This window comes from Puntigrus tetrazona, chromosome 23 (assembly GCF_018831695.1).
Source record: "Puntigrus tetrazona isolate hp1 chromosome 23, ASM1883169v1, whole genome shotgun sequence".
Taxonomy (NCBI): Eukaryota; Metazoa; Chordata; class Actinopteri; order Cypriniformes; family Cyprinidae; genus Puntigrus; species Puntigrus tetrazona.
The window spans coordinates 908270-934400 of NC_056721.1; the positions used below are offsets into that span (position 1 = coordinate 908270).

Consider the following 26131-nt stretch of genomic DNA (forward strand, 5'->3'; position numbering starts at 1 on the left):
GTGCACCAGCATTAATGACTGCCCAAACACTTTCATTCAACTAGATATTGAAGTATAAATGTGCAGTACATGTATTTTCATGATCATTTCCTCCGTAGATATTATATCAGTCACTCCAACACCCTTTCAGCAGCCGACAGTGCCCATACGGTTACAAAAAAGAAGAATCCAAATAGAGGAAAATAGAGGATGCGGCTTGTTTTTTTTAAAAAAAAATGTATGTGAACTGACTGGATGTAAAGTTTAATTCAGAAATAAACACTGATGGTTGGAAGGTTAAGGATGTCAGCTCATGCCCAAGCCGATAAAAACAAAGGCAAACAATTTTGTGGATTGACTTTCACAGATGAATTGTTTACCACAAAAATCGCAATTGCACTAAAAGTTTAATTAAATGATTAAAATTAAATGATTTTATTATAAAAAATATCTTAACGTTTAACGAAACCAGCTGGGTTTAAAATAACCTATCTTGTGTTCTGTCCATTATTTACACAGCCCGGAAAGGCATTCAGAAGATCATACACACTGAACTCACCTGCTTCGGAAAGGTCACGCAGGGAGCTACTGAGCGCACTTCGCTTTAGCCCCTCCCCCATGGCGTACGTGTCATCCAGACTGGTGCGGCCCATTGTGCCATTTCCGCTCTCTTTCTTCAGGCCCGACATGCTCTGAGACATACTGGGTCGGACCACTCCTTTCTGTTTCTCCAACTCAGCTATAAAACATTCAAAGACACACACAAATTGAAGAATTTTCAACATTTGCATTTCAGGGGCTAAACGTCACATTACTGAGGTCGCTTCAACCCACGGACATGAAAAACAGCCCATAGCAACAGTTTTAAAGTAGATTAAAGCAGACTTTGAAACACAGGAGCTAAGCACTCCTACTACTCTACATTAAAGGTGATGTCAGTTTAATGTTTAATGTGTTTCACTTTATTTTGATGGTCCCTTTTAATGCATTCTGTTGACTATAAGCAGCGTTGCACCTACATAACCCTATTATACCCCATTAACTATTGTGAGGGTTAGTAGAGTATCAGTGAATTGATTTCAAATTGATTTTCCCTTTTACAGATCATCCAAAACAATCTTTTGGGATTCTGATTTGGGAATAAAGCCTGTGAGGTCTGACCCTCGATCATGGCCATCATAATATGATTGTATAACAGCCTTACGGCAAAGTTGAATATACATTACCCTTCAAATTCTAATGAGACAATTGTCAAGGTTTCAGATTTTTGCTTTTTATTCCTAATGAGTGTAACTGATGTCTGAAAACAACATTAACATTGGCAGCCCACAAAAACTTTAATATAGGGTGAGGATGAGGAAGAATGTAGGTCTTTTTACACTCAATCCGGTACTTTTCCATTTCCTGGACCTCAGCGATGGACTCTCGCAAATCACTGGTAAATTTCTTGCGGTCCTGAATGTTAGGAGCATTAAAATTGATCAGGACTTTGAAGTCTGCGCCAGGAATCGCTGAAGTCAGCCTGATACCGTTTGGATAGACTGATAAAATAAGAAAATATTACAAAATTTTACTCCATAAAAAAACAATATGAAGGAAATAAAATAAAATATATATATTTATTTGGATTCTTTAGGCTAATTCGCACTGCATTGATAAACAATTATGTATATACAAATATACCCGACGCACAATATACGTACAGTATATCATTTCTTTATACATATATTTAACATACAAACATAACATATTTTTCTTAATTATATATGTGCATGTATGTATATATTTTGGGTAAAGATTGATTACGTGCACATTACTTACACTGGTTCTCAAAGAGCATCACTTGCATCCCATACAGAGAGAAAGACTGCCTGAAACTATATGTCACTGAGTTTTTCTTCTTCTGGAAGATCTTGGTAACCTTCACAAAGTTTTAGAAAACACAGTGATCAATACATGCTGATATCTGTCCTCATTGGTTAGTATGCGGATAGTCCACTTTAGATATTCTGTTAACCATAGGTAACTCTGTAAAGGTCAACTAATTTAGAACTACTAACTCTCAGAGTAGACTGTTAGGGTAGGTTTTTTAAGTTGACATATACTTGCAAAGTTTTTGAGAGTCAGTATGTTGTATGTTTTGGACCCATCAAAATAAAGGATCCCACGTTATATTAGGTGGCCTTAATTACTATGTACTTACATTTAAATTAATAATTTGGTACAATGCACTTATTGTGTACATACATGTTTTTACATTGATGAAAGTACATAGTAGTTAAGGTCACCTAATATAAAGTCTGACTAAATAGAGTATTGAAAGGTATTAAGCATTACTCTAATGTAGTTGCAAAGTTACTTACTGTTAGTAGAATGTCTAAAGTGGATTATCAATATAAAGTGTTACAAAGTGTTTAGCTTAGTTGTATTTAGTGTTTGTGATCCCTCACCACCAGCAGGTCATTAAACAGGAAGATCTCCCGCTGGTGCTGCCCTAGTTTCTGCAGTCTGTTGGGATCTGGGACCTCGAACAGTCGGCAGTAACACACCAGCCTGCGATGAGCCTGAGACAGAACCTGTAACACACACACACACACACACACACACACACACACACACACACACACACACACACACACACGTTTGTTTTTCAAGCAGGGTGGGGACTTTCCACAGATGACTCCTGTTTTTATATTGACCTATGATATTTTTTCTTTTCTATTTTTTTAATATATAGCTAGCTAAAATTATAACCTAACACGCCATAAGCCTTTATTTACCTTTTTATTATTGTTTTCACCAAAAGTGAGAAGGTTTTTTTTTCTGATTTAGCTCACTTATGAGGGGAAATTTGCATCCAAAATATTCTTAAAGGGATAGTTCACCCAAACTATGTTCTAAACTTGTATGAACTTTTTTTCTGCTAAACTCAAAATAAAATATTTCGAATAATATTGATAACCAAACATTTGACAGTAGCCATTGATTTGAAGGCAAGGCAAGGCAAGGCAAGGCAAGGCAAGGCAAGGCAAGGCAAGGCAAGTTTATTTATATAGCACATTTCATACACAATGGTAATTCAAAGTGCTTTACAAAAGAGGAAATAAAATAATTGCAAGATTTAAATAACAATAAAAGAAATTAAAATAAAATAAAAACACTGATTTAAGATAAATTGAATTTAAAGCAAAAAGAGATTGATTTAAAACAGTTTAAAATAAAAGAAGCAAAGTAGCACAGTTCGGACGCAGCACAGTGCTCATTCTGTAAATGCACAACTAAACAGATGAGTTTTGAGTCTGGATTTAAAAGTGACTAATGTTTCAGCACATCTGATCTCTTCAGGAAGCTGGTTCCAGATGCGAGCAGCATAATAACTAAAAGCAGATTCTCCTTGTTTGGTGTGAACCTTTGGTATTTCTAACTGACTTGATCCTAGTGATCTGAGTGGTCTGTTGGGTGTATAAATAGTGATCATATCTGCAATGTATTTAGGTCCTAGTCCATTGAGTGATTTATAAACGAGTAAAAGTGCTTTAAAATCAATTCTAAATGTCACTGGAAGCCAGTGTAAGGACCTGAGGACTGGTGTGATGTGCTCTGATTTTCTGGTTCGAGTCAGGATCCTGGCAGCAGCGTTCTGGATGAGCTGCAGCTGTCTGATGGTCTTTTGGGAAGGCCAGTGAGGAGACCATTACAATAGTCCACCCTGCTGGTGATGAAGGCATGGACTAGTTTCTCCAGGTCTTGCCTGGGCACAAAGCATCTTATTCTTGCAATATTTTTTAGGTGGTAGTACGCTGATTTAGTCACTGCTTTGACATGACAGCTGAAACTAAGGTCGGTCTCTAGAATCACACCAAGATTCTTGACTTGCCTTTTGGTTGTTTGACCCCTTGAGTCAAGATATGCATTCACCTTGTGAACTTCATCTTTATTTCCAAATGCAATGACCTCAGTTTTCTCCTTGTTTAACTGAAGAAAATTTTTGCACATCCAACTGTTGATTTCATCAATGCATTGGCAGAGTGAGTCAATGGGGCTGTAGTCATTTGGTGATAAGGCTAGGTAAATCTGCGTGTCGTCAGCATAGCTGTGATAGGCAATTTGATTCTTTCTCATTATTTGACTTAGTGGGAGCATATACAGGCTAAACAAGAGCGGCGCAAGAATTGAGCCTTGTGGGACTCCACATGTCATGGACGTCCACTTAGACCTATGCTCTCCTATACTCACATAATAACCCCTCCCCTCTAAATATGACCTGAACCAGTTTAGAGCCATTCCAGAAAGCCCGACCCAGTTTTCCAGTCTGTCTAGAAGAATGTTATGATCGACAGTGTCAAACGCAGCACTAAGATCTAGTAGTACCAGCACTGATATTTTACCAGAATCAGAGTTTAGGCGAATATCATTTATTATCTTAACTAACGCTGTCTCTGTGCTGTGGTGCGGTCTGAAACCAGATTGAAAATGATCCAGATAACCATTTGAGTTCAAGTAGCTGTTCAGCTGATTCAGAACTACCTTTTCAATGATCTTGCCTATGACCGGAAGATTTGATATCGGTCTATAGTTACTCAATATACTGTTATCAAGATTTCTCTTTTTCAGGAGGGCTTAACAACCGCAGTTTTCAGGGCGTTTGGAAAAGTCCCAGAAAGAAGTGATGTGTTCACCACTTCTAAGATGTCAGCTTTTAAACAGTCAAACACGCTTTTGAGAAAGATGTGGGAGTGTGTCAAGACAGCAGGTTGAGGATTTTAGGTGCTGTACTACTTCCTCCAAAGTTTTGCTATCAATTGCTTCAAGAACACACATGTGACTCCTTTTTGAGATTGTGGTTGAATCTGACATATCTCTACATCATCTGATGTTTTAATTGCCTTTCTGATATTTTCGATCTTCTCAGAAAAGAATGAGGCAAACTCATTGCATTTGCTGTCAGAAAGCATTTCACTGGGAATCTGACTTGGGGGGTTTGTCAGTCTCTCAACCGTAGCAAAAAGAGTGCGGGTGTTGTTCAGGTTACTATTTATAAGGTTTGAGAAAAACGTCTGTCGTGCTGTGGCTAATTCCACATTAAAAGCATGCAGGCTGTCTTTATAGATGCTATAGTGGATTTCAAGTTTTGTCTTCCGCCACGTCCGCTCAGCCTTTCTGCATTGCCTTTTCATGATCTGCACTGCTGTTGATTTTCTCCAACATGACTTTTGTCTGCCAGTCTTCTTACTGACTTTCACAGGTGCAATATCATCCATGACATTCTTAACTTTTGAGTCAAAGGACTCTAGGAGAAGATCAACGCAGTCGGCAGAAATGCTTGGCATTGAAGAAACAGCCTTCATAAATAGCACACTTGTGTTCTCATTAATGCATCTCTTTCTGACAGTGACAGATCTGGATTCAGTGTTAGCAGAGATCAATATATCAAAGAAAATACAGAAGTGATCAGACAGTGCTACATCCTTGATAACAATGGACGAAAGCTGTAAACCCTTACTGATGAGTAAATCTAGCGTGTGCCCATGGTGATGTGTAGGTCCATGCACATGCTGAATCAGCTCAAAAGTGTTTAAAACGGTTACAAATTCTTTTGTAGTTTTGATTTCTGCATTTTCTATGTGGATATTAAAATCCCCTGCAATCACAAAACAGTCAAATTCTGAACAAATCATTGATAACAATTCTGTGAACTCTTCAACAAAGGCTGGAGAATATTTAGGAGGCCTGTAAATAATGATAAACAGGATGCGTGGAGCACCTTTCAACACAATCCTAGATATTCAAATGACAAGTACTGACCAAATGACACTTGTCTGCACTGAAAGACATCTTTAAAGAGAGCAGTAACCCCACCCCTCTCTTGTCAACTCTGCAAACATTCATATAAGTGAAGTTGGGAGGGCTGTTTCATTGAGCACTGTTGCACTGCAGCTTTCTTCAAGCCATGTTTCATTTAGAAACATAAAATCCAGATTGTTTGTAATTATTAAATCATTGATCACAAATGATTTGTTTTTAGTGATCGAACATTTAATAATGCTAGCTTGATGGTAGTACTTTTTGTTTCTATAGAAGTCTGAGTTTGTTGTCTAATGGGCATAGATTAGATTTGTCAGCTATGTACGCCTTGAAAAGGCCTTAGACTTTCTATCCTGTAATAAGACGGAGATAGTGAGAGACACACTGGGTTCCGCTTGTTTTCTAAACATCCCTGAAAGTTTTTGCTGTAGTTGCGGGGACCCGAAACACATCACTGAGAGCTGTTATCAGTTGTTTTTGCTTTACCAGCTGCAGATGGAGGAGGGATGGCCTGGCGTTGTCGCAGCAGCGGCCGAAGAGCTCTCGCTGGAGGAGGGTGAGCTGGGCCCAGCGGCCTTGGAGGTGGTGGTGCCCGCCCGTTTTGTAGTTGATAACTGGGGCTCGCAGCAAAGGAGTGGGAGAGTCTGGTTTTAGCCACCAGTTCCTCCATTTTTGTGAGAAGCTGAGAAGTGGCGATGCTGGAGAGAGGGATAATGTCTCTGGTAAACAGAGCATTGGTGTTTCGGTGGCAGAATTATGCTGTCCTGGCTTCCTGGCTGATTACCAGAGAGTCGTCCTTCGGCTCTGAGTCCTGGAGCCGTTGTTGTGCGTCACATTGTGTCTGTGATGGGCTCTGCGGGCAGGGCTCAACCGTGATAGTGTCCACAAACAGTGCTTGTTGTGGCTCTGTGGTGTTTTCAGTGTCCTTGTGGGATGTGTCGACCAGATGATGACTCTGAGGCTGATATGAAGTCCTGTCGTCATCCATACTTTGTCCAGGTGTGTGTGTGCCATTCATGTTGAGTGGACTGGCACACTCTGCTGATGGATGACGGAGTGAAAAATAGATGTTGTCCTTTAACACTCTTGCACCAAGTTTGTTTGGGTGAAGGCCATCCAGTTTAAACAGTTGTCTGTGTCCCCAGAATAGATTGAAGTTGTCGATGAAGTTGACTCCTTTTTGACTGCAGGTTCTTTGTAGCCAAGTATTCAGTCCAAGCAACCGTGAAAACATGTTTGTTCCTCTTGCTGGGAGTGGTCCACTGATGAACGACTGGACTTCAACTCTTTGAAGTGTTTCGATAAGTTCACTGAAGTCCCTCTTCAGGAGTTCTGATTGCTCCTTACGAATGTCATTCTTCCCCACATGGATGATGACTCGTTTTGCATTCTTGTGCTTCATTAGAACGTTCTGAAGTCCATTGTTTACATCAGAGACGGTCGCTTGAGGAAAGCAGCATGTAGTTGTCGTTCTGCTCCTGACGTTTCTGATAATGGAGTCTCCGACTATCAGAGTTCTGGGCTCGGCTGCTCTGTGATCTGAACGCCGCTGTCTGCTCGACCTTGAGCGCCTGTTTGTAGCGGTGTTAGCTACTAGCTGATATGACTCCTGCTCAGTCACTTTCGGGGATTCCTCACCCAAATTCGTTAAAAATTCAAATCTGTTCTCGAGCTGTACAGGGGGTGGTAAAATACCAGTTTTCCAAGCCTTCTCATGGCCATGTCTGGGGTAGATGATGCCACAGCGGCAATATGAGATACTCGTGACAGTCTGGTGTCTCGAGTGCCTTTGGGTCTCGCTCCCTGTCTTTGCCACTGATTTGTGTGTTGATCAGCTTTAGCTTGATTCGCTACATTTATATACTGTCGAGATTGATTCGATTCACAGGACTCACCGCTATGGGCTGAGGGGGTCCGTGATGATCTGCTGTGTGATCTGCTTGTTTTGGGAGTCCAGCAAGTAACTTCCGTTTCAAGAGCCACAATCCTTTGTAGCAGTCTGTGGCAGTTTGTGCAGCAAGTAGATTCCAGAAGAGGCATTTTCTTTCTTGTTTGTTGAAGATAGGAAGCTGTGTTTTCCGTCTCCGAATGTAAGCTGCTAGCAGCGGAGGCAGATAATCTAGTTCTTCGTAGTAGCTATTATTGCAATCCCGAAAGTTTTTGCCAAATATGTGTTGTTTGAGCACTGTGCTATATGCTGAAGTTAAAACTTAGTAAAATCAGAAAAAAAAGTAGATAAAAGTAGATAAAAAGAAGCAAAGCGCGGAGCAGTAAGTAAGAGCGTCCGAACAGTCGCAAGCCGGAAGCACACACCTTTAATCATTCATGAAGTGAATGATTAAAGGCAACAGCTTGGATACCAACATTATTTTAAGGTGTCCTTTTGTGGACACACTTATATGCACTATATATGCTTATACTATATACGATTAAATGTTTTGATTATGATAAGCACATAGTAGTTAAGGCCACCTAATATAAAGTGAAACCCAGTATTTATATTATGTCAGACAGATAGACAGCTGCTGTATTTTTACATCATAAAAAAACTTACACATCCAAGGCCATGGTGAAGTGATCCCATCTGTAACACAAAGAGGAAAAGTCAAGATATATATGTTTGTGTGTCAATCAATCAATCAATCAATCATTTTATTTATATAGCGCTTTTAACAACACAGGTTGCATCAAAGCACTGTACAGTATAATGACAGGGATATATAGTGACGAGAGTGACCAATATAGTGACGAGAGTGACCATATAGTGACAAGAGTGTGTGTGCTAATGCAATTCTTTTTACTAAATTCAAAATCATATCGGCATTGTTAAAGAGTGACCAGACCTCTTACACTACAACGGCGTTTAACAAGAAATTCAGTGACTGAAGACTAAAAATAAAAGTCTTGTAAATTTAGTACAGTTTCATAAAGCAGGATTTTGATGAACCTACCTGCTTCTTGCCCACGATGAGTTTCTCCACCTTCTGCACCTGAGACACGTGGTCCTCATTGGTTTTGAGCTCCTTCTTCTGGATTCGCTCATAAATCCCAACCAGCATCTCCCGAGGGATGTCCTCGCCATCATCGACCCCTTTCAACACGAACACAAGACTGGCATTACAACTGGATACTACAGCTGTGTCTATCAAGTGCTCGGTTGCGCTGCGGCCATGGATATGAATGACAGCTCATTTATTACTATGAAAACAACATTGATATTTTGATCGAAACCTCTGAGATTCTTGATGAAGTCCTCAAGTTTCATCTTGCGCTCCAGCTTGACGTTGGGGCTGTACATGTCTGTGTTGAGGAGGATGATGGCGAAGGCCAAGATGAAGATGGTGTCAGGGTTTCTGAACTGACGCACCACATCAGGGTTACAGATGCAGTAACGCTGACTAAACAAAGACACACCACAAGTCACTATAACGTATGTTAAATCTTTACTGTATAAAGCAATAAACAACTTTTTAGAATTATTGCTGCTTGGTTATCTCTTGCCTTGTGTAGTCTTCGAAATTAAAAAAAAAAAAAGTATGTATTTATGTAGATGTGTCATGTGCTAACACACCTGAAAGCCTCGATAAGGCGCTCCACCTTCTGTGCCTCGCCCTGAACCCGGATTTGAGCCTGAAATTTCCGCAAAGCCTCATCTAGCTCCATCACTGAGAAATCCAGCTCATCCACCACACAGCTGCAACAGACACACACGCAGTCTTAACAATAAAGGTGCTTCACGATGCTAAAGAAGTACTTTTTAAATACAGCTATTTTTATTTGTAGAATGTGGTAATTATAAAAAATGAAAACTGATATCGTGTAGAATAAAAAAAAAAGGAAATACTTACTCTAAGACATCCCTGTTAAACTGTTTCTGTCTGTTCCCAAGAAATTCTCCAATCATCTGTCTACTCAAGCCTTTCCTCTGCAGCAGGAAGTGGGCCACACCCACGGGCGTGTCAGGTACAAAGCCCCTTTCCGTCAGGTACTGGATGCCCTTCTCCGCCTTTCTGAAATAAATCATCAGGTAATGTGAACGTCTCATTTCATTCCACTGAACACTCAAACTCACAATATTGCATCATACATGCAAATTAAAACATTATTTAAAAAGCTAAACAGCATATGCACACAGTTTTGATTCACATGATGTTTTCTCACTCCAGTGTGGAATACATGAAATCCTCATTATTTATATTTACGTTCTTATGTGACTGCTAATTAAAGAGTAAGCAAGATTATATGTGACAAAAATAATTAAATAAAGATTCTAAATTATAATAATGATTCCATGGTTATCTGTCACTTTTCTGTGCAAAAGGCAACTTTCTCAGTGGCGTTTGTGTTTCCTTTACTGTCTAAAGTCAATATGCTAGTGATAGGCATGCTAATAAGTGGCTAGAATTTATCCTTAAAATATTCGTTAATATCAGTGATAAAATATGTGAACCTGGATCACAAAAATAGGGTATTTTTGTATGAGTATATTCACAGGGGTATATTTGTAGTAACAGCCAACAATACATTGTAAGATCCTTGAAGATAGTTTTTTAATTTCCTAACATAAATATATCAAAACTTTATTTATGACTAGTAATATGCATTGCTAAGAACTTAATTTGTAAAACTTTAAGGTCAATTGTTTCTCAGCATGTAGATTTTTTGCACCCTCAGATTCCAGATTTTCAAATAGTATCTCCAGTCAAATATTGTCCTATCCTAACAAACCAGACAATCACTGAAAAGCTTAAATAAGTGTAATACATACTTATTGAAGAGGTTGAGGCCGATGCGGTACTGCCTCTTGCGCATGATATCGCTGCTGAAGGCCGGAGAGTCCCAGCTGTTGCGAGTGTCTTTGTGGTACGTCTGTTTGCTGAGACACTGTTCGTCTCTGGATGACGTTTCTGAGTTTATGGTGTCAATGGAGTTTGAGTTGCTGTTGATGCTGTCGTTGTCTCCATCTGAGAAGTCTGACTCAGACTTGCTCTGCCGTTTGCCGTTGGTGGCCAGGTGGCTCTCCAGCTGCCGGTGTCGAAGCGGCTCTTCATCTCCAGAGAGCGAGGGGACTCTAGCAGGCAGCGCTGGTTTGGGACGGGGTCCAGCCACTGTGCGCTGGTGAACGTTTAGTGGCTGGGCGAAATCTTGCTTGGTGAGGTGGCTGGTATCTGCTGCGCTGTCACTCGGAGGCTCGATGGTCAGCAGGGGTAAGTCTGGCCCCTTGCGCTCGAGGGAAGGAGGTTCCGTGTCCAGCTTCTCATCCCTGGATGGCTGGACCAGCGGAGAGAGCTCCTCTTCATCGATGAAGAGCGTCACGTCGCAGATCTCATTATCCTGATGCTTGCTCTCCTGAGAGATTGATGGCTCGGGCTGGGTCTCCTCTTTGTGCAGACTACGGCAGTTCAGAGCATCATCAATCGACTCTGCCAGTGACTTCACCTGCCTGGAGAAAGTGTCTTCTAGCTCTGTGATGGTGTCTGTCAAGTCGTTTTGAGTTTCCGGGGCTTCCAAAATGACAGGGACCATCTCTGCAGCCTGCACCATGCCTCCTACTTGGCTGAGGTCGTCCAGGAGAGACATCTGCCTCCCCTCCAAAACAGAGCTGTGGGTTTTTTCGGGCGCCTCAAAGGAAAACTGCATCCTCATGTTGGACAGAAGGATCCTGCGAGTCATGCGGTTCTCCGACATAGAGCTCCTGAGGCGCTCAAAGTTCTTGTTCATCTGGTATTGGCGGAAAGCTGTCTGGATGGTGCGCGCTGCATGGCGGGTTATGAAACGGCCTCCGTATTTACGCTCAAGCATTTCCACCTTAGAAAACCAAGAAACATATAATTAAGACCATATCATAACAAAACAGGTAGGGTTAATTAGAAGGTACAAATCATTGTGTATAAACAATAGTATTTAAAAAACCCTTTTTCTACTAACTGTAAGTAACTTTGCAACTACAGGCAAATAATTCTCATTAAATAGCAACTGCATGTCTACAAACTCTCAGAGTAGACTCTTAGGGCAGATTTAGGGCATTTTTATATGCACTTTATATATACGCCTGCATACTTGAATTTATAAATACATTATATAACGTTTGCAACACATACATGACAAGTGGTTAGGTAAGTACCTGTGTAACAAACCCGGCCTCTAACAAATATGTAACAGTAGCAGCCTGTTACGTCCACATAATTACAATCTATAAGTACAAAATTGTTCCATAAATTGGTTACATGGTAAGTACATTTTGTTTTATGTAAGTACAATTGCTACTAATAAGTACCTACTTGGCAGTTACTTTTTATTATGGACATCTTAAAATAAAGTCTGAAGGTGCACAGTGCCATTCACACAAACACTAAACACCATCATAGTATCATACATGACACTAAAATAATGCAATAAACAATAAGATTGAACATACAGTACAACCCTAATGAACACAATCATTAAAGACACACACACTGTTTCTGGGGAGGGACACTGTACCTTCTTGTCCTGCAGGTCTGTGGAGAGCTCATAGCTCTCAGAGAGGGAGCGCGAGCGCTTGATGGCCTCTTCCTCTGCCTGCTTGCGGAGGATGGACTGGGAGTGCTGTAGTTTGGGCCTCTGAGGGCGCTGTGGACCGGGCTGGACGCTGTGGCCATACACTGGGCTCTCAAACTGGTCCGGACTCAAGGAAGAACTGTGTGTGACCGGGCCCCGGCCATGGCCAAATCCTGTGCTGGTGTCCAAGGATGGGCCTGGCTCACTGTTTTGAACATTCCCCTCCACACTAGACAAAACAAGAAAGCAAATGCACAAATATAAAATTTACAACATTTGCATGGTGCAGTGGGTCACGTACAAATTATACAAATAAACTTGAATTGAGTTGGATTTGATCTAATAAGAAATGACTCAATTACATGCCAGAAACCACTAGCAATCAAAGATACTCCCTAAGCAATCGTCCAGAATAGCCAAGCAATAGTTTATTAGGTGGAAAATGTGTTAAATAATATAAATATATAACATAAATATATTCAAAAAAACAACCACTGAAAAGCAGAAGCAAGAACATAGACAGAACAGATAACAGACTTTATACATTACTCCAAATTATTATCTCAGCTGTATATAGGCCTAATAAGAATACATTAAATCAAATTCTACCAAATATATTCAATGATCAAGACTCAGCACATCTATCTAGCACATGCTTAGCGCACAAACTCAGTAACAGATCTTTTCATATTGTAAGTGAGCCGTGTGTTCACAAGGATAAATGAGTCAGAGCATAAATCGTCCATATTTACATGAACATTACTCACTAACTCTTACTCTTTGCAGAATTTCGACGTGAACGTTGTCCAAAGAAAGACCTCCTGACAAAGAAGTTCAGCTTCTTCTGCTTATCTGCCATTGTAAACCACAAGCTCAAAGGGCAGTTTCCAAAGTCTGCTCTGACGAAACAATCATTTGCAAGCCGGCGTGTAGTCGTGAACTCGTCTGCATGTGCAGGATTTTGCTCAAATAATGTAGGACAGAAACTTCCTTCGACAACTTCCTCATCCGAGTTTGCAGTTGTCATGCCTTCAGTCACATGCATCACTGTACAAACAAGTGTAAACAAGACCTTACAATGCAGCAGGATAAGCTGAACGCACCTTTTTCATGAAATACAGTTAACTTACACACAGCTAATGTGAAGTACTGCATATGCTGACTTTATTATTCCGTTGATTTATAGAAATTTAAAACCTAATAAGAAAGGGCTTCTCTAAACATGCTATTAGGCAAAGCATTAGTAAGTAACGGGTACAGTACAGTAGTTACAAATACAAATAGTTTTCAAACTAAGTCTATACAAGAATTGCTTACGACTAATTGAGATGCATTAAAAGGGAATACAGGTGAAGATCTCAGTCAGCAGATGAGAGCCTTGTCCACACAGTCACACACAGTACATGCAGTTATGGAGATGTGCTGTGGACACAGTCAAATTCACACTTCTTGCATAATATCTCTCGAGACGGATCTCATGCACCATCTGTCCTGGCAAACACTGACACGTTCCTCTCTCACGGGTGGCCAGCCTACCTAGTGCTCAAACGCAAATGCCAGAACACAGTTTAGAAGCCATTCTGCTTGTGTAAAAAGTGTGCGTTTGCTGATAAATCGTAACGCATTAGGAGAAAAGCGGAGCTCCAGTTTGCAACATGACAAGCAGAAGTGGTTTGTGTGAAACCAACAACATGATCGTATTGCTGTCAGTGTGACTGCAGCATGAATTAATTCAGTCCTTACAGACATTCAGAGAAGCAAATCCAATGGGTTTAATCCAATCCAATTATAATGCGGTGTAACAACTTTTAAGAACAACCTTATCCTTATAAGCAATCTTTAGTGTGTAGAGACCCATTGGGACATTTGCCATTTTCAGTATACCATCGCAAACTATAGGCCAAAATTTACTGAAATGAGAAAAATGAAATTAGCTGCAATCTCATAAAACACTTTTGGGAGAAGTTAATCTACTGGCAATGTGAATGTTAAAAAGTTGCAAACAAGCAGAGCCAATTATAATCAGGTGTGTGTAATCTACTAACAACACAGCCATAACATGGCTTAATACATTTCTTATCTTTAGTGAATCCTTACAATGGTTTTTTTAACACACTGACACAGGCTTTTAGCCTTTACTAGCCAATCTGGATCCCAAATGCATATTCCATCTGTACATCAAAATTATCTGGAGAAATTCTATCGACCACATTATGTTTATCAATTTTAATTTAGATACTTTACGAGAAAAAAACTCCGTAAATGAGGTTTAAACGAGTGATTTGGCCAAACTCTGTGAAAGTGTGTGACTCAGATCCTTGTAGTGAAGTCACTTCCCCATCATAGATCACATTAAAAAGAAACAGCTGCTGTATGATTGAGGAGAAAATGAAGAACAAATTTCCTCTTACGCTCTCTCAGACTCACAAAGCCTCAACTGTGTTTCTACCAGTGGATCAAGAGTGGCAACCATAAACAGAGAAGAAAATGGACACACACACACACCCACACACACTAAACACACACACACACCCACACATACTAAACACACACACACACACACATATGTGAATGTGTTCTCTTACATTGCCTTGCCATTTTGGAGCCTTTTCTATTATTAAAACAAACTAGTAGCTCAGTCCAAAATCCTTCCATCAAAACCCAGATGGTATTAAAATGATTTAGTTTAATTTAAAATTTGGCATTGTGTGTGTATGTGTATTTTGTTTGTGTGTGTGTGTGTGTGTGTGTGAGAGAGAGAGAGGTGTTTGAGAAATATCAGGGGGATTCCAGCATTCCAAATGAATAAAGGTGGATGAGAACGAGGGCAGAAAGCAAAACTTTAGGAGTCCATCACGTTAATGAAGAGCAGACTTCAGCCCTGTGTATGTGTGTGTGTGTGTGTGTGTGTGTGTGTGTCTGAGCATGCTGGTCATCTCAAGAGGAATTCCATATGTGCCTGAAACACACTGCAGGTCACATGACCCACTAGATGACAGTCAAACACAACATCACATATTAAACATACAGCGATCTCAAAAAGAGTTTGGACAAATAAAACACAAAGCCACAAGTAAAAGTCATCATATTTGACATTCAAGCATTTAAAGTACAAATATAAGAGCTCTTCTAGCAGACGTTTGACAACTAGTCACTGAATTATTGGATGATACAACCAAAGGCAACCAGAGAAGCACACAGGCAACACATAACAAAGAGCGCTATAACAAGTCGAATGGTCTGTTGATTTTTGGTGTTGATGCAGGGCTGTTGGCGCAGGATATGAGGTGGCTGTTATGTGTCCTCCAGTAAAGGAAGCAGCCGTTCGCTGCTGATCTTTCTGGTGTTATCTAGCTCAGCACTGCAGACATGTGACACAGACAAAAACACAAGTGTCGAACTCAAAGCTCAGGCCCTGAGTTCCATAACCACAGGTAATTAAGAAACTGTAAAACAATTTGAAAATTCGGTAACACTTTATTTTAAGGTGCCCCTGTTACACGTTACATGTGTAACCAGGTAAGTACATGTAATTAATTAATATTACTCAAGGTCACCTTAAAAATAAAGTGTAACTGAAAATTCATCCAAAATGACAAATGCCTCATGGCCTTCCGCTAGTTACCAGAGAAGCACAGACCTACCACAACAACACTGGACATTATAAATAAACCATAACACGAAGCTTTAAAGCACTCCTTCACATGAAAGCCTTGAGTAAGATGCCTAACCTCAGCTGAGGACATCTCTGAAAAGCAAATATATTAATATATTTTTCGTACTGTCCGAGAACTTTGTGTTTGAGACCTGAAGAGTCTCGCTTCACTGTATCTCTTAGCTGGAAGGACTAAAAAAAAACCTTTCATTAATGTGATCATCTCATAAATATAGAGCAACGCTTCTGTCCGGGCACATAACCATTGAGGAAAGAATTTTACATTGACCAGGTTAACAGAATATGACAAACGTTTATATATATAGTTTAATACAAACATTAACGCACTTTGAAACCTTTGTTGGCTTAATTTAAGTGTACTGTAAAGTTGACAAAGGCCACTTCCTGTAAGCACACTATATACACCAATATAAACTAGTGCTGTCAAATGATTAATCACAATGAATCGCATCCAAAACAAAAAAAATTGTTTACATAATATGTGTGTGTGCTTCATTTAATAATTTAGTGCTGTCAAACTATTCATTGCGATTAAGCACATCCAATATATATCAAATAAATTCTTATTAAAAGTATTTTTTTATTTATACATAAATACACATTATGTCATGTATATATTTGAAAATGTTACGCTCATGGTAAAAAAAAAAATTATAATATAAATAAACAACATACATTATATGAATACAAATATATACATTTAAATACATGTACATATTTTCAAAATATATGCTGTATTTGTATGTATTTATATATGCATACACACACACACACATGTATAATGCTAACAAAAACTTTTATTTTGTATGCAACTATTGGTTTGACGTCACCAATTAATATCTAAATATATTTTTCACACATATATTATAAAAAAATTTTGATTACTCATTTGACAGCACTAATATAAACAAATATTCTTTAATGGCATTCATTATACTCAAAATGCACTGTTTAAACATTAGCTCAGACCTAAACTTTAGTTACCCAAACGCTAGTTATAGTCCAGTCTTACCAGCTGTCCAGCTCCAGTTCAAGCAAAGACTGTGTTTTCTCTGAGTTGCACTGCAAACACCACATATCTGCAGAAGAACACACATCCACAACGCAGCCAACTCAACCATCCCTGGACCCGAGCGTAGCACAAGACTCTCTCTATCTGTCACGTCCACCGAGAGGAATCCCACGACAGACCTGACGAAACGCAAATCCTGCTTTAGATCTGCAGTCAGAGACTGAGCTTCTGAAGGAAGGCGGGAGAGTGGGAAGGAGCCAATGAATGAGTGAACACTCACAGGGTGACTTCAGCACGGGGCGGCGGAGGAATGCATGTGGGAAAAAGAGGAAGCACCTCTATTAATAGAGCCTTTCAGAGAGAGAGAGAGATTGTCCCGTTCAAACTCTCTAGCTTTGCTCTGACGGTCATGAGTTTAGGCTTTAAGTCTACATTCTTAATGTGTTTAGACTCTAAAAGACAAATGCACATGCTTCCTCAGCATTACAAAAACATGCTGCATGTTTTTAAAGACGCTGAGCATTCTTTGACCTTGATTCAGTGACCTTCCTTTGAATTTCTATGTGGATACGGAAGCCTTATATAGACTATGATATTGATTCTTGTTCTTATATTCTGTACTTACGATTACATTTTGTACACGGTGTTATGCAACACAAAAACAATTCACTGAATCATGAGTGGATTTTAAACAGAAATCTACATTCTAATTAATAGAAATAATCATAATTTCACATTACAAACATCAATGATTCAGATGGATGCCCCTTATTCTGTAAATATATGTAATTTCTGTCATCCGTAAAAAATATTCGTGAAAACATAAAAGTAATAGTAAGCATAACAAAGCCCAAATGTAATATTCATGTGATTGAATTTCTTATAAAATGTATTTTTAAGTCAAACATAAAAGATAAATTAAGAAAAGAGTATGTATATTTAAAAAATCATGACATGAAAGGTCTATTTATATATATTTATATTATTTTATTTCATAGGACATATTACATAAATATTAATATAATACATATAAATTAATATAAATTAAATAACTATGATTCAATTTTTTTAGATATTAATATAATTAAATTATATAATTAAAGTGTATTGACTTAAAAAGTATAAACCTGGCTAAAATGTGTAAATATAAATAAAGCAATGTCCATTTTAAAAGGAATGATATATATATATATATATATATATATATATATATATATATATATTTTTTTTTTTTATTAGTACAATAGTATAGTATAGTATAATATCAGTTTATTAGTACTATTATAGTACCTTTACCCGTTATGTATTTATTATCACTGATAAATATGCACCACATTACGTTTATTAGTTTATGTTAAAATGTATATATAGTTTCAACATGCACACAGTAACAGTAGTCTTAATGTGGTATATCGGGCCTTAAATATTTAATAACATCATAGGGCATTATATATAGTTCAAGTATATATAGAGGTCAAGTATAAAAATGTATGATGTGACAAGCAGCTGACAGGGCTCTAGATGACGGCACGAGGAGGTTCACTGGCCCTCTCTGAATAATGGCATGTGAGGTGACAGGAAAAAGAGAAAATAAGTACCAGATGGCCAACTGTTTCCTTTACAAGGACACCAATCACTGCGGCTGCATTACTGGAGGAAGGTGACCACGTCCTCTAATTAGAAGCGGGACATTTTCTCTCCCTGTGGAGAAAATCACTGCTTCCTTTGGTCGCTGCAACTAAAACTTCAAACGTTGCATTGCTGAAGGGTAGAACGGTGCGCAAGTTCAGAAAAGCAGTGCAAACATCCGTAAGTCAAGGAAGAAATTATACTGTGAGCATGTTTGTGCTATTTTGCTCGCTCAAGTTGGGAAGTAGTTCCACGGTTCACCTGTCACATCAAACTTCCCTATCTCACATCTCCTCTTTAGCAGCAAACCTGGAGCAGCTGATGCGATCTTGATTGTGTTTACTTCGTAGCACACTAAAAGGTACTGGACTGGAGCTTTAGAGGAGGGTTTGAAGTGTTATTCACAAAAAGGTTGATGTCAGATCCGGGTCAAGCCCGACTGGCCTCTCAGAAAACATCTGCTTCAACTCAAAGCAGGCCTCCAATCACAACGTCTTATTATTGTGTCTGCCAGTCGTTATTATATTCTCATTAACCAGCCATAAGTCATCACAAAGTTATATGGCTCGACAAGAACTGACCAGAAAATATGAAATATAGCCTCCACCCTTCAGGGTGCTAAAAAGCAACACCACCCTTGAAAAGTGTAGCACAGTACTAGCAGTGAAATAGCTTTACGTTACGAATTAAATGTATTCACAAAATTGTAACATCACTTAGAACGTACAGAAATTATAACATAAAGAAAGAAAGCCACATAGACAATCTAGACCTTTTACAGACGTAGATTTTCAAGAGACCAACATGGCGGCTGACTGCAGATCTGACGCTAGGTCAAATAATCAATGAGTTCATTAGTTCAGCAATTATCATACGCATTCACGCGTTTCTCATTCAAAAAACATGTGCGATCTGCAACGTCTGCAGTTGAGGTCAGCTATCTACAGATAAAGAACCCGTATCAATATCAGCTCAACACAAACATGAGGTATCATGTCATCATCCATGGCAAATAATAACAATCTTTAAAGTTCTTAGTAAAGCAATCTTTGCCTCTTTAATCTTTTGTACTATTATCAATACAAAAATACATGATGTGTAAAATACACATTTTTGAATTGTGAATATAATTTTATTTTTCTAGGGTTTTGCAATCTGACACAAACTTAAACTAATCCTAAATTATCTCAAATTATAATTATTTTTACGAGAAGGACTATTTTCTGTTCAAAAAGAGTCACGGTCTAAAGAATTTAGACCCTACAGAAAAGCATGTCATTTTAAGGTCAATACCAGGAGATCCCATGCAGTTTTTGCTGCTGTGATACTGGACTTTAGGTTTTTCTTAGTTTTTACGTGAAGATCACTGAGCTGGTTCGTCCTGCAGGAGAGATGATACTGAATCATTCATGAGAATATCGCATTCCCTATCTGACCAAACGTAGAGCACACAACACCCTCAGGACAGAAACAACACTTCCATCAGTCAGGAGCAGCTTATGTAACAGACTTTCAGATGCGAGTTTGCATTGTTTAGTTTTTCACCCAGCAGATGGGGCAACAACATTACATCTGAGCTCTGGTTACCAGCACTGAAGTATTGTGATGGTCTATATTCAATCTTTTTTTCTTTGAGCGGAAGAAGAACATCAGGTGAATTTGTTTTTGACAATAATTATTTACACACCTATTAATTGCCTCCTAATAATAAACTGCTGATATGATGTATTGGTTAAAGCTCGGGGACAGTAAGTGAAGGTCAGTAGTAAAAAAACAATAAAACTACTTTTTACTTCGCAGGAAATAATGAATCATTCTTCAGAGCTTAATAGCAACTCCCAGGTTAAAAATAACTAACTTGAGACGACATGTGACCCCTTGCCTGTAAAAGCCTAAGCTACTGAACAACACGTGGATGGCGTTTAAGTGATGAAAAACCTGACAGTCGCTGTTAATGAGAAAACAATCTACTGTAGCCTTCAGCAGCCGCTCTATTTTACAAACTCACACTCATACACATACACACACAGTGTGTCCAGCTGTTTCCCGTCAGTCTGAATGCTGCTGACCGCAGCTCTATAGAACACGACTATATGAGCTTCAGCCAGGGAAACCCAGACTCTAATAATACACTGGGAATGAAATGCACTGCATATACACACACACACACACACACACACACACACACGCACTGCAGTGCCCCAGCATAAACGCTACGCAAAGCCCCGCCCCTCTGCTCCCTGCAGCCATTCCCTGTGATCTCTGATGGTTGAACTACTTCTTGCAGTCCAAATTCAAAATACTGGAGCGGATTTTTTTTTTCACCCGTCATCTCCTCCTCAGACTTGATGCACAAGCAGGTTGCCAGATTGCCGAAACCAGCAGGAACGGGTGCACATGACGACAAAATTAAATAAAAAATGCAGTGTTTTCCAGCAACTGGCAACCTGGGGTGCCGAAATACAATTGGGTAAACCGGCAGTGGGCAGGTTTCACAAACCAAACCAAACCATTCTGACATGAAACACACATTTTCACATTTCAAATTTGTTTAACAAATGAAAAAATAAAAGGGGAATACTGAGTGCAAACTGGTGCTCGGGATACAGAACATAGTCTCCTGAGATATCAGTTTTCATGTGTCGTGTACAAGATAGATTAGGGAGGATTAAACGGATCAAAAGGAAAATGCTATTGGGCTCGTTCTGAGTAGCAATTAGGTGGGTATTATTGTGAAAACTGTTGATGAAAATGTGATCCTCTTATATTTCTAAAAAAATTCTTCTTTGATTTATAAATGCTGATACAGTTTGTTAACATTATATGGTCGGATGGTTCTTTACACTGTTAATATTCGCATTCGCTAGCTAATTCATTTTTTAATCGAGCTCGCCGTCTTCACATGTATAAACACACGGAAACATGTTTTTTTTTACTAAAGTAATGTTGTAGTAAATAGAAAACAAACAAACATAATTATAATCTACTATTTTGACTGGAATTGTGTTGGACATAATTATCCAAATTATATTTAAAAATAGGCAAAAATACTTTACTCGTTTTACCTTCCCCTCTTTTCAAAGACATACATAAACAGGTTAAACAAATAATGCAGTTAGCAACAGAATAGGTAAGATTATACCTATTTTTCTTCAAACATATTCTTATTGAACTTTATGCAATCCCAGTGGATCACAGCGAAGTTATAAACTTCTTTAAGCGCATGGATCACAGAAGACTGCTGTTGTGATTAAGTTACTCTACACGTTGCAAACTCACACATTTGAACAGTCAATAGCAAATACTTAAACGATTAACAAAACACTTACAGTAGCTGATTCAAAAGCACCCGGTTGTCAAAGAAAAGTCAGAAATGACCCATTTATTTTTTATAGCCTTTGTGCACAGTCAGCTTTGTAGTCTCCTAGGTTCACAACAAATTTGTTGCCCAAATCCGAACACCTGGGTTCTCCCGTTCTGTTGTGAGTAATCTTAATGAACTGCATCTACTTCGGAAAGCCATATAAAGTGCTTTTGCTTTGGCACAGAAACACATAGCGTCTCCTGACATGGCTGCATCAACACTGCTCCGTTACTGAAACCACGTTTTTTTTTGTTGCTGCATTATGGGGTACATTATGCAAATATTACCACATAGTGATGTAGACATGTGGGGGCTAGGTCAGTCTTTGCTTTTAGATAAAAATTAATCCTTTGAGCTTTATAACTCTGCCTGTACTACATGGTGTTTATTATACCAAATCATTTTGATGACAGACTTTGGCTATGGCATTTCAAAATGACTAAAACAACATTTTAGATGGTGTGCAATTCAAACTGGACATCTCAAATTGGTTATAGCAATGTTAATGTATTCGCTCTTGGCGGAAAAGATCTGGTAACTTCTGCTGCTGTTGATTATTGTTGCTGCTGCAGCAGCAGAGCAACAGCAGAGAGTTGAAACTGCCAATTTATCTAAAGCCATACTGCTATGAGCTTGTAAGACATGCTGATGCTGCACAAATAGCACACATTAAACCACTGTAGCAGACCTAAGCAGGTGGAGCTGGGGGAGGTGGAGCAAGAGGGTAAAGACTAACTTACAGCAAACACAGAATCAATTTAAATGTCAAAAAATACAAGTTCAGTAGTTACAGATATTCCAAAACATTCAATTATCTGGAATGACTGAAGGTAATATACAATTCAACCCTTGCAGGCAACTTTAGAGGTTGGTTGGACAGCTAGTTTGTCAGAAATGATCCGCAAAGAGCATTAGAGTTAGACCCCAGAAATCGACTTCTTTCCAGTTGTATGACAGATCATGTTAATAATCTTCTATCCAGCATTTTAATGCATAAAAACATCTGGATGGAAACATAGGTCATTTTATTTGCGCTTAAGTCAGGAATTGTTGGTCAGTACAGACTCATGAAACCTAAATGTGGATGACCTAGCAAATACCACACTTCCTGAAGTAAACTTTCTCTTTGAATTAATGTCATCCATATATAGACAAATAATATATTCTCACTGAACAAATTCTAACAAAAATGAAGGAGCAGGCAAAGTCTAACAAGCCTTTTTTTTCAATATAAGTCTAGTAAGCTCCGGCAGACTATGAGAATGTGTTCATTGAATGAAAAAGAGAAGCACACTCACGTCCCAGGCAGCTCAGAGAAGACCACTGATGTCAGCCAAAGACACAAGCACCTTCAACACAACAATCAGACAGCAGCACTGAATGATCCAGTCCACGGCAGCCTGGGACAGTCAGTAAATAAGTAATGCTGTCTGCTGTCTCAGATGAGTAGATCAAGTTATCTGAGGTCTCAGATGTCACGCTGCTTCTTTACTGAGAGTTTCTTCTCACAAACATCATCTGCTTTAGAAACTGTATTACGTAAGTTTTTGTTTTACTTTGCTTCACAAAAACTCCCCCCCACATTACATGTATTCAAGAACATTGTGAACATTCGCATTTTTATTAATATTTCCCCACTGGGAAAAAAGTAGGCTTGTAAAACAATTACAAAATAACATAAAATATGAAAATGTATTAATATTTGTTTTAATAACAATTAGGTCAACCCTGCAAATTCTATTACTACTGTAGTCAAAAAATATAATTCTACTCAACTGTGATGTAAAAATAAAATTGTACTTTTATGTTTCCATCTGCATTGTTCTCTGTTGGGACTTTTATTATGTGCTTTCTGTTTTCATAGTTTCCTCTTTCTGTTTGTAGTCAGTTTGTAGTTTTCTAGTCTCTGTCATTAGCTCTCATGTCTCTACCTGTCTCTTTACCTTTACTTTAGGGGTTTTAGAAGACTAGAAGAAGTCGAAATCTTATGTTACTAGAGCTGTTTTCAGAATTGTTTGGTCTGACCACCAGAACCCTTCGTGATAGGAAGCCTTGATGTATAACCAGAGACCATGGTCCACATATTCACATTAAACCCTTATGTCCAGTAAATCCCACAATCCCACTCACACATCCAGAACGTCCTCTAACTGAATAGTTCTCTCTCTCTCAATGAGGTCATGTCATAAGAAACTATATGTTACACATAAGAGGCCTTTGTACGTTTAATACATCCTACAATTTTCAAAACTTAAAATGTCCACATCAAACCAAACAAAAAAGCAATAACCCTCAAAACACAACTCATTTTAGATTCTATGGGACAATCCAATAAATAATGCTTACCGGTGTTCAGTAGCTAACTGATGAAACTTGATTACATCTACTTATCTTACAGACTACAGAAATACAAAGATGGTTCACTCTTATTATTATGAATGGGAGAGTGGCGGGATAGTACAGCCTTCTAAATGAAAAAGAGAATCGTTGATCAGGGACAGAGCCCTTTAAAGTGTGCTCTTTTAAGATTGTAGGGCACTACTGTCTCGTACTGTCTCTGCTTAAACTTGCTTACACTAGGCCTCCGTCTTAAATCATATTTCTATCACTGACAAAACATATTTTTTATCACCTTTAAATAAAAATCAATGACCCATTAAAGATGTCTGTTAGAAACCCCTGAACCAGAAAAAAATCAATCTAAATGTAGTTTATACAAAATGAAAAAACATTGAAATAAAGTGCAACTTCTACTCAAATTACTAAAATTCTTCATGTACTGTGCTTTAATGTAATCTAATTAAATTTATAAAGTACAGTCTTTATGACACTCAGTATGTTCAGAGAACCGTGTGTTACCTTGATTAAATTGTGTTAGTTAAAACCCCATTTTAATACGTGTTACAGTTAAACAAAATATTAAATACGAAAATGTGCAGGTCAATACTTGATGTTATCTCTGTGGAATTGACTGGATGATGAAAAGTGCCTGATCTTTACCAGCACAGAGTCAGAGCTGAAGTGAGCTCACGGTGAAACGCTCACTTCTGAAGAGGCTGAATGACTGGGAAAGAGCTTGTGCACGGATCCTTTCTCAAATCTAGCATTATTACTGAAACAATGACGACAAAAGCTCAGCACTACTGAATAATCCACTTTCAGAAGGACTGCTATAACATTTATAACCAGCTGAAAACACTGCCTAAACAGCTATCGTGTATAGTTAACATTCACATTAGCCTACAAGGTGACATCAGTTGAAAAGCATTTTTGATTAAAGCTAAAAACACAAAACAACTGCTCAAAGACTACCAGTTATGATTGTCATATTCAATATAAATTCTGCTTAAACTGTTTTTAGAGCATTCATTATTTTGATTGACAACTCACACTTACCTTTTGAAAAATGCGCTATTAGGCTGCAGGCACAAAAACTGCCAATAATCCAAACACAGAGCTTTAAATCTTGACATTTTCAGGGCTGAACGCTCAGTCACATGGCAAAAAGATCAACCTCCATTTTCACCTGAGAGACGCGAGACTGGTGCAGCAGAGAAGATCTCTGTATGTTACATACTGTCTGCAGCTTGTGCAATGCTGCGGCGAATCTGATGGGCCAAGCGCCCCTGACCATCCCACCGTCCAGCTTTCTGCTTCCTTTGGAGGCTGCGAAGAAGCCAAAGCATCCTCCGGAGCTCACAGACGAGCCCGGTGCACTCTGTGTATCCAGGAGGAGATTCCTACTGCATCCGGCTCCTTGGTAAGAAACCAGGTCAGCTCTAGATCCACCCTCACTGCATCGGCTTCAGCGTCTTTACATATAGATCCAGCAAACATCAGGAAGATGGAGTCTCTGACATGCGCCTCGGTGTTTACTGCATGTACTGTATCAGATTGGCAACTTCCAGAGCACAGGTGCTTCGTGCTGCAGGATTTTCCTCAGCTGTTCCCTATGAGTGCATTACAGCCACTGCATCCATGAAGAGATCTCCACCTATATATGCTGAATGCCGGTTGCCTGGCAACAACATCACTACTGAACTTGCAAATGGTTTGCTGACAATACCCTGGTGCTTGGGCTGTCAGAGGGGAGGGACTCCCTCATCTTCCAAAAACTATGATGTCA

General features: G+C 38.9%; 1 protein-coding gene across 5 annotated transcripts in view; it reads right to left on the reverse strand.

Annotated features, from left to right (window-relative positions):
- Positions 1–26131, reverse strand: part of LOC122329272 (IQ motif and SEC7 domain-containing protein 1-like) — a 53381-nt gene that overhangs the window by 2659 nt on the left and 24591 nt on the right. For 2 of the 5 annotated variants that reach the window (XM_043225483.1, XM_043225487.1), the window contains 11 exons: positions 12268–12553; positions 10553–11592; positions 9633–9794; positions 9356–9478; positions 9016–9182; positions 8736–8875; positions 8339–8368; positions 2430–2555; positions 1801–1900; positions 1359–1520; positions 539–718 (listed from right to left, as the gene is read on the reverse strand). In XM_043225483.1, coding sequence (XP_043081418.1) covers positions 539–718; positions 1359–1520; positions 1801–1900; positions 2430–2555; positions 8339–8368; positions 8736–8875; positions 9016–9182; positions 9356–9478; positions 9633–9794; positions 10553–11592; positions 12268–12553 — 2516 coding nt within the window. Of the gene's footprint in view, positions 1–538; positions 719–1358; positions 1521–1800; positions 1901–2429; positions 2556–8338; positions 8369–8735; positions 8876–9015; positions 9183–9355; positions 9479–9632; positions 9795–10552; positions 11593–12267; positions 12554–13091; positions 13318–17012; positions 17241–25401; positions 25996–26131 lie in introns of those variants that run through there. The other 3 variants (XM_043225485.1, XM_043225486.1, XM_043225484.1) reach the window with 3 other exon arrangements.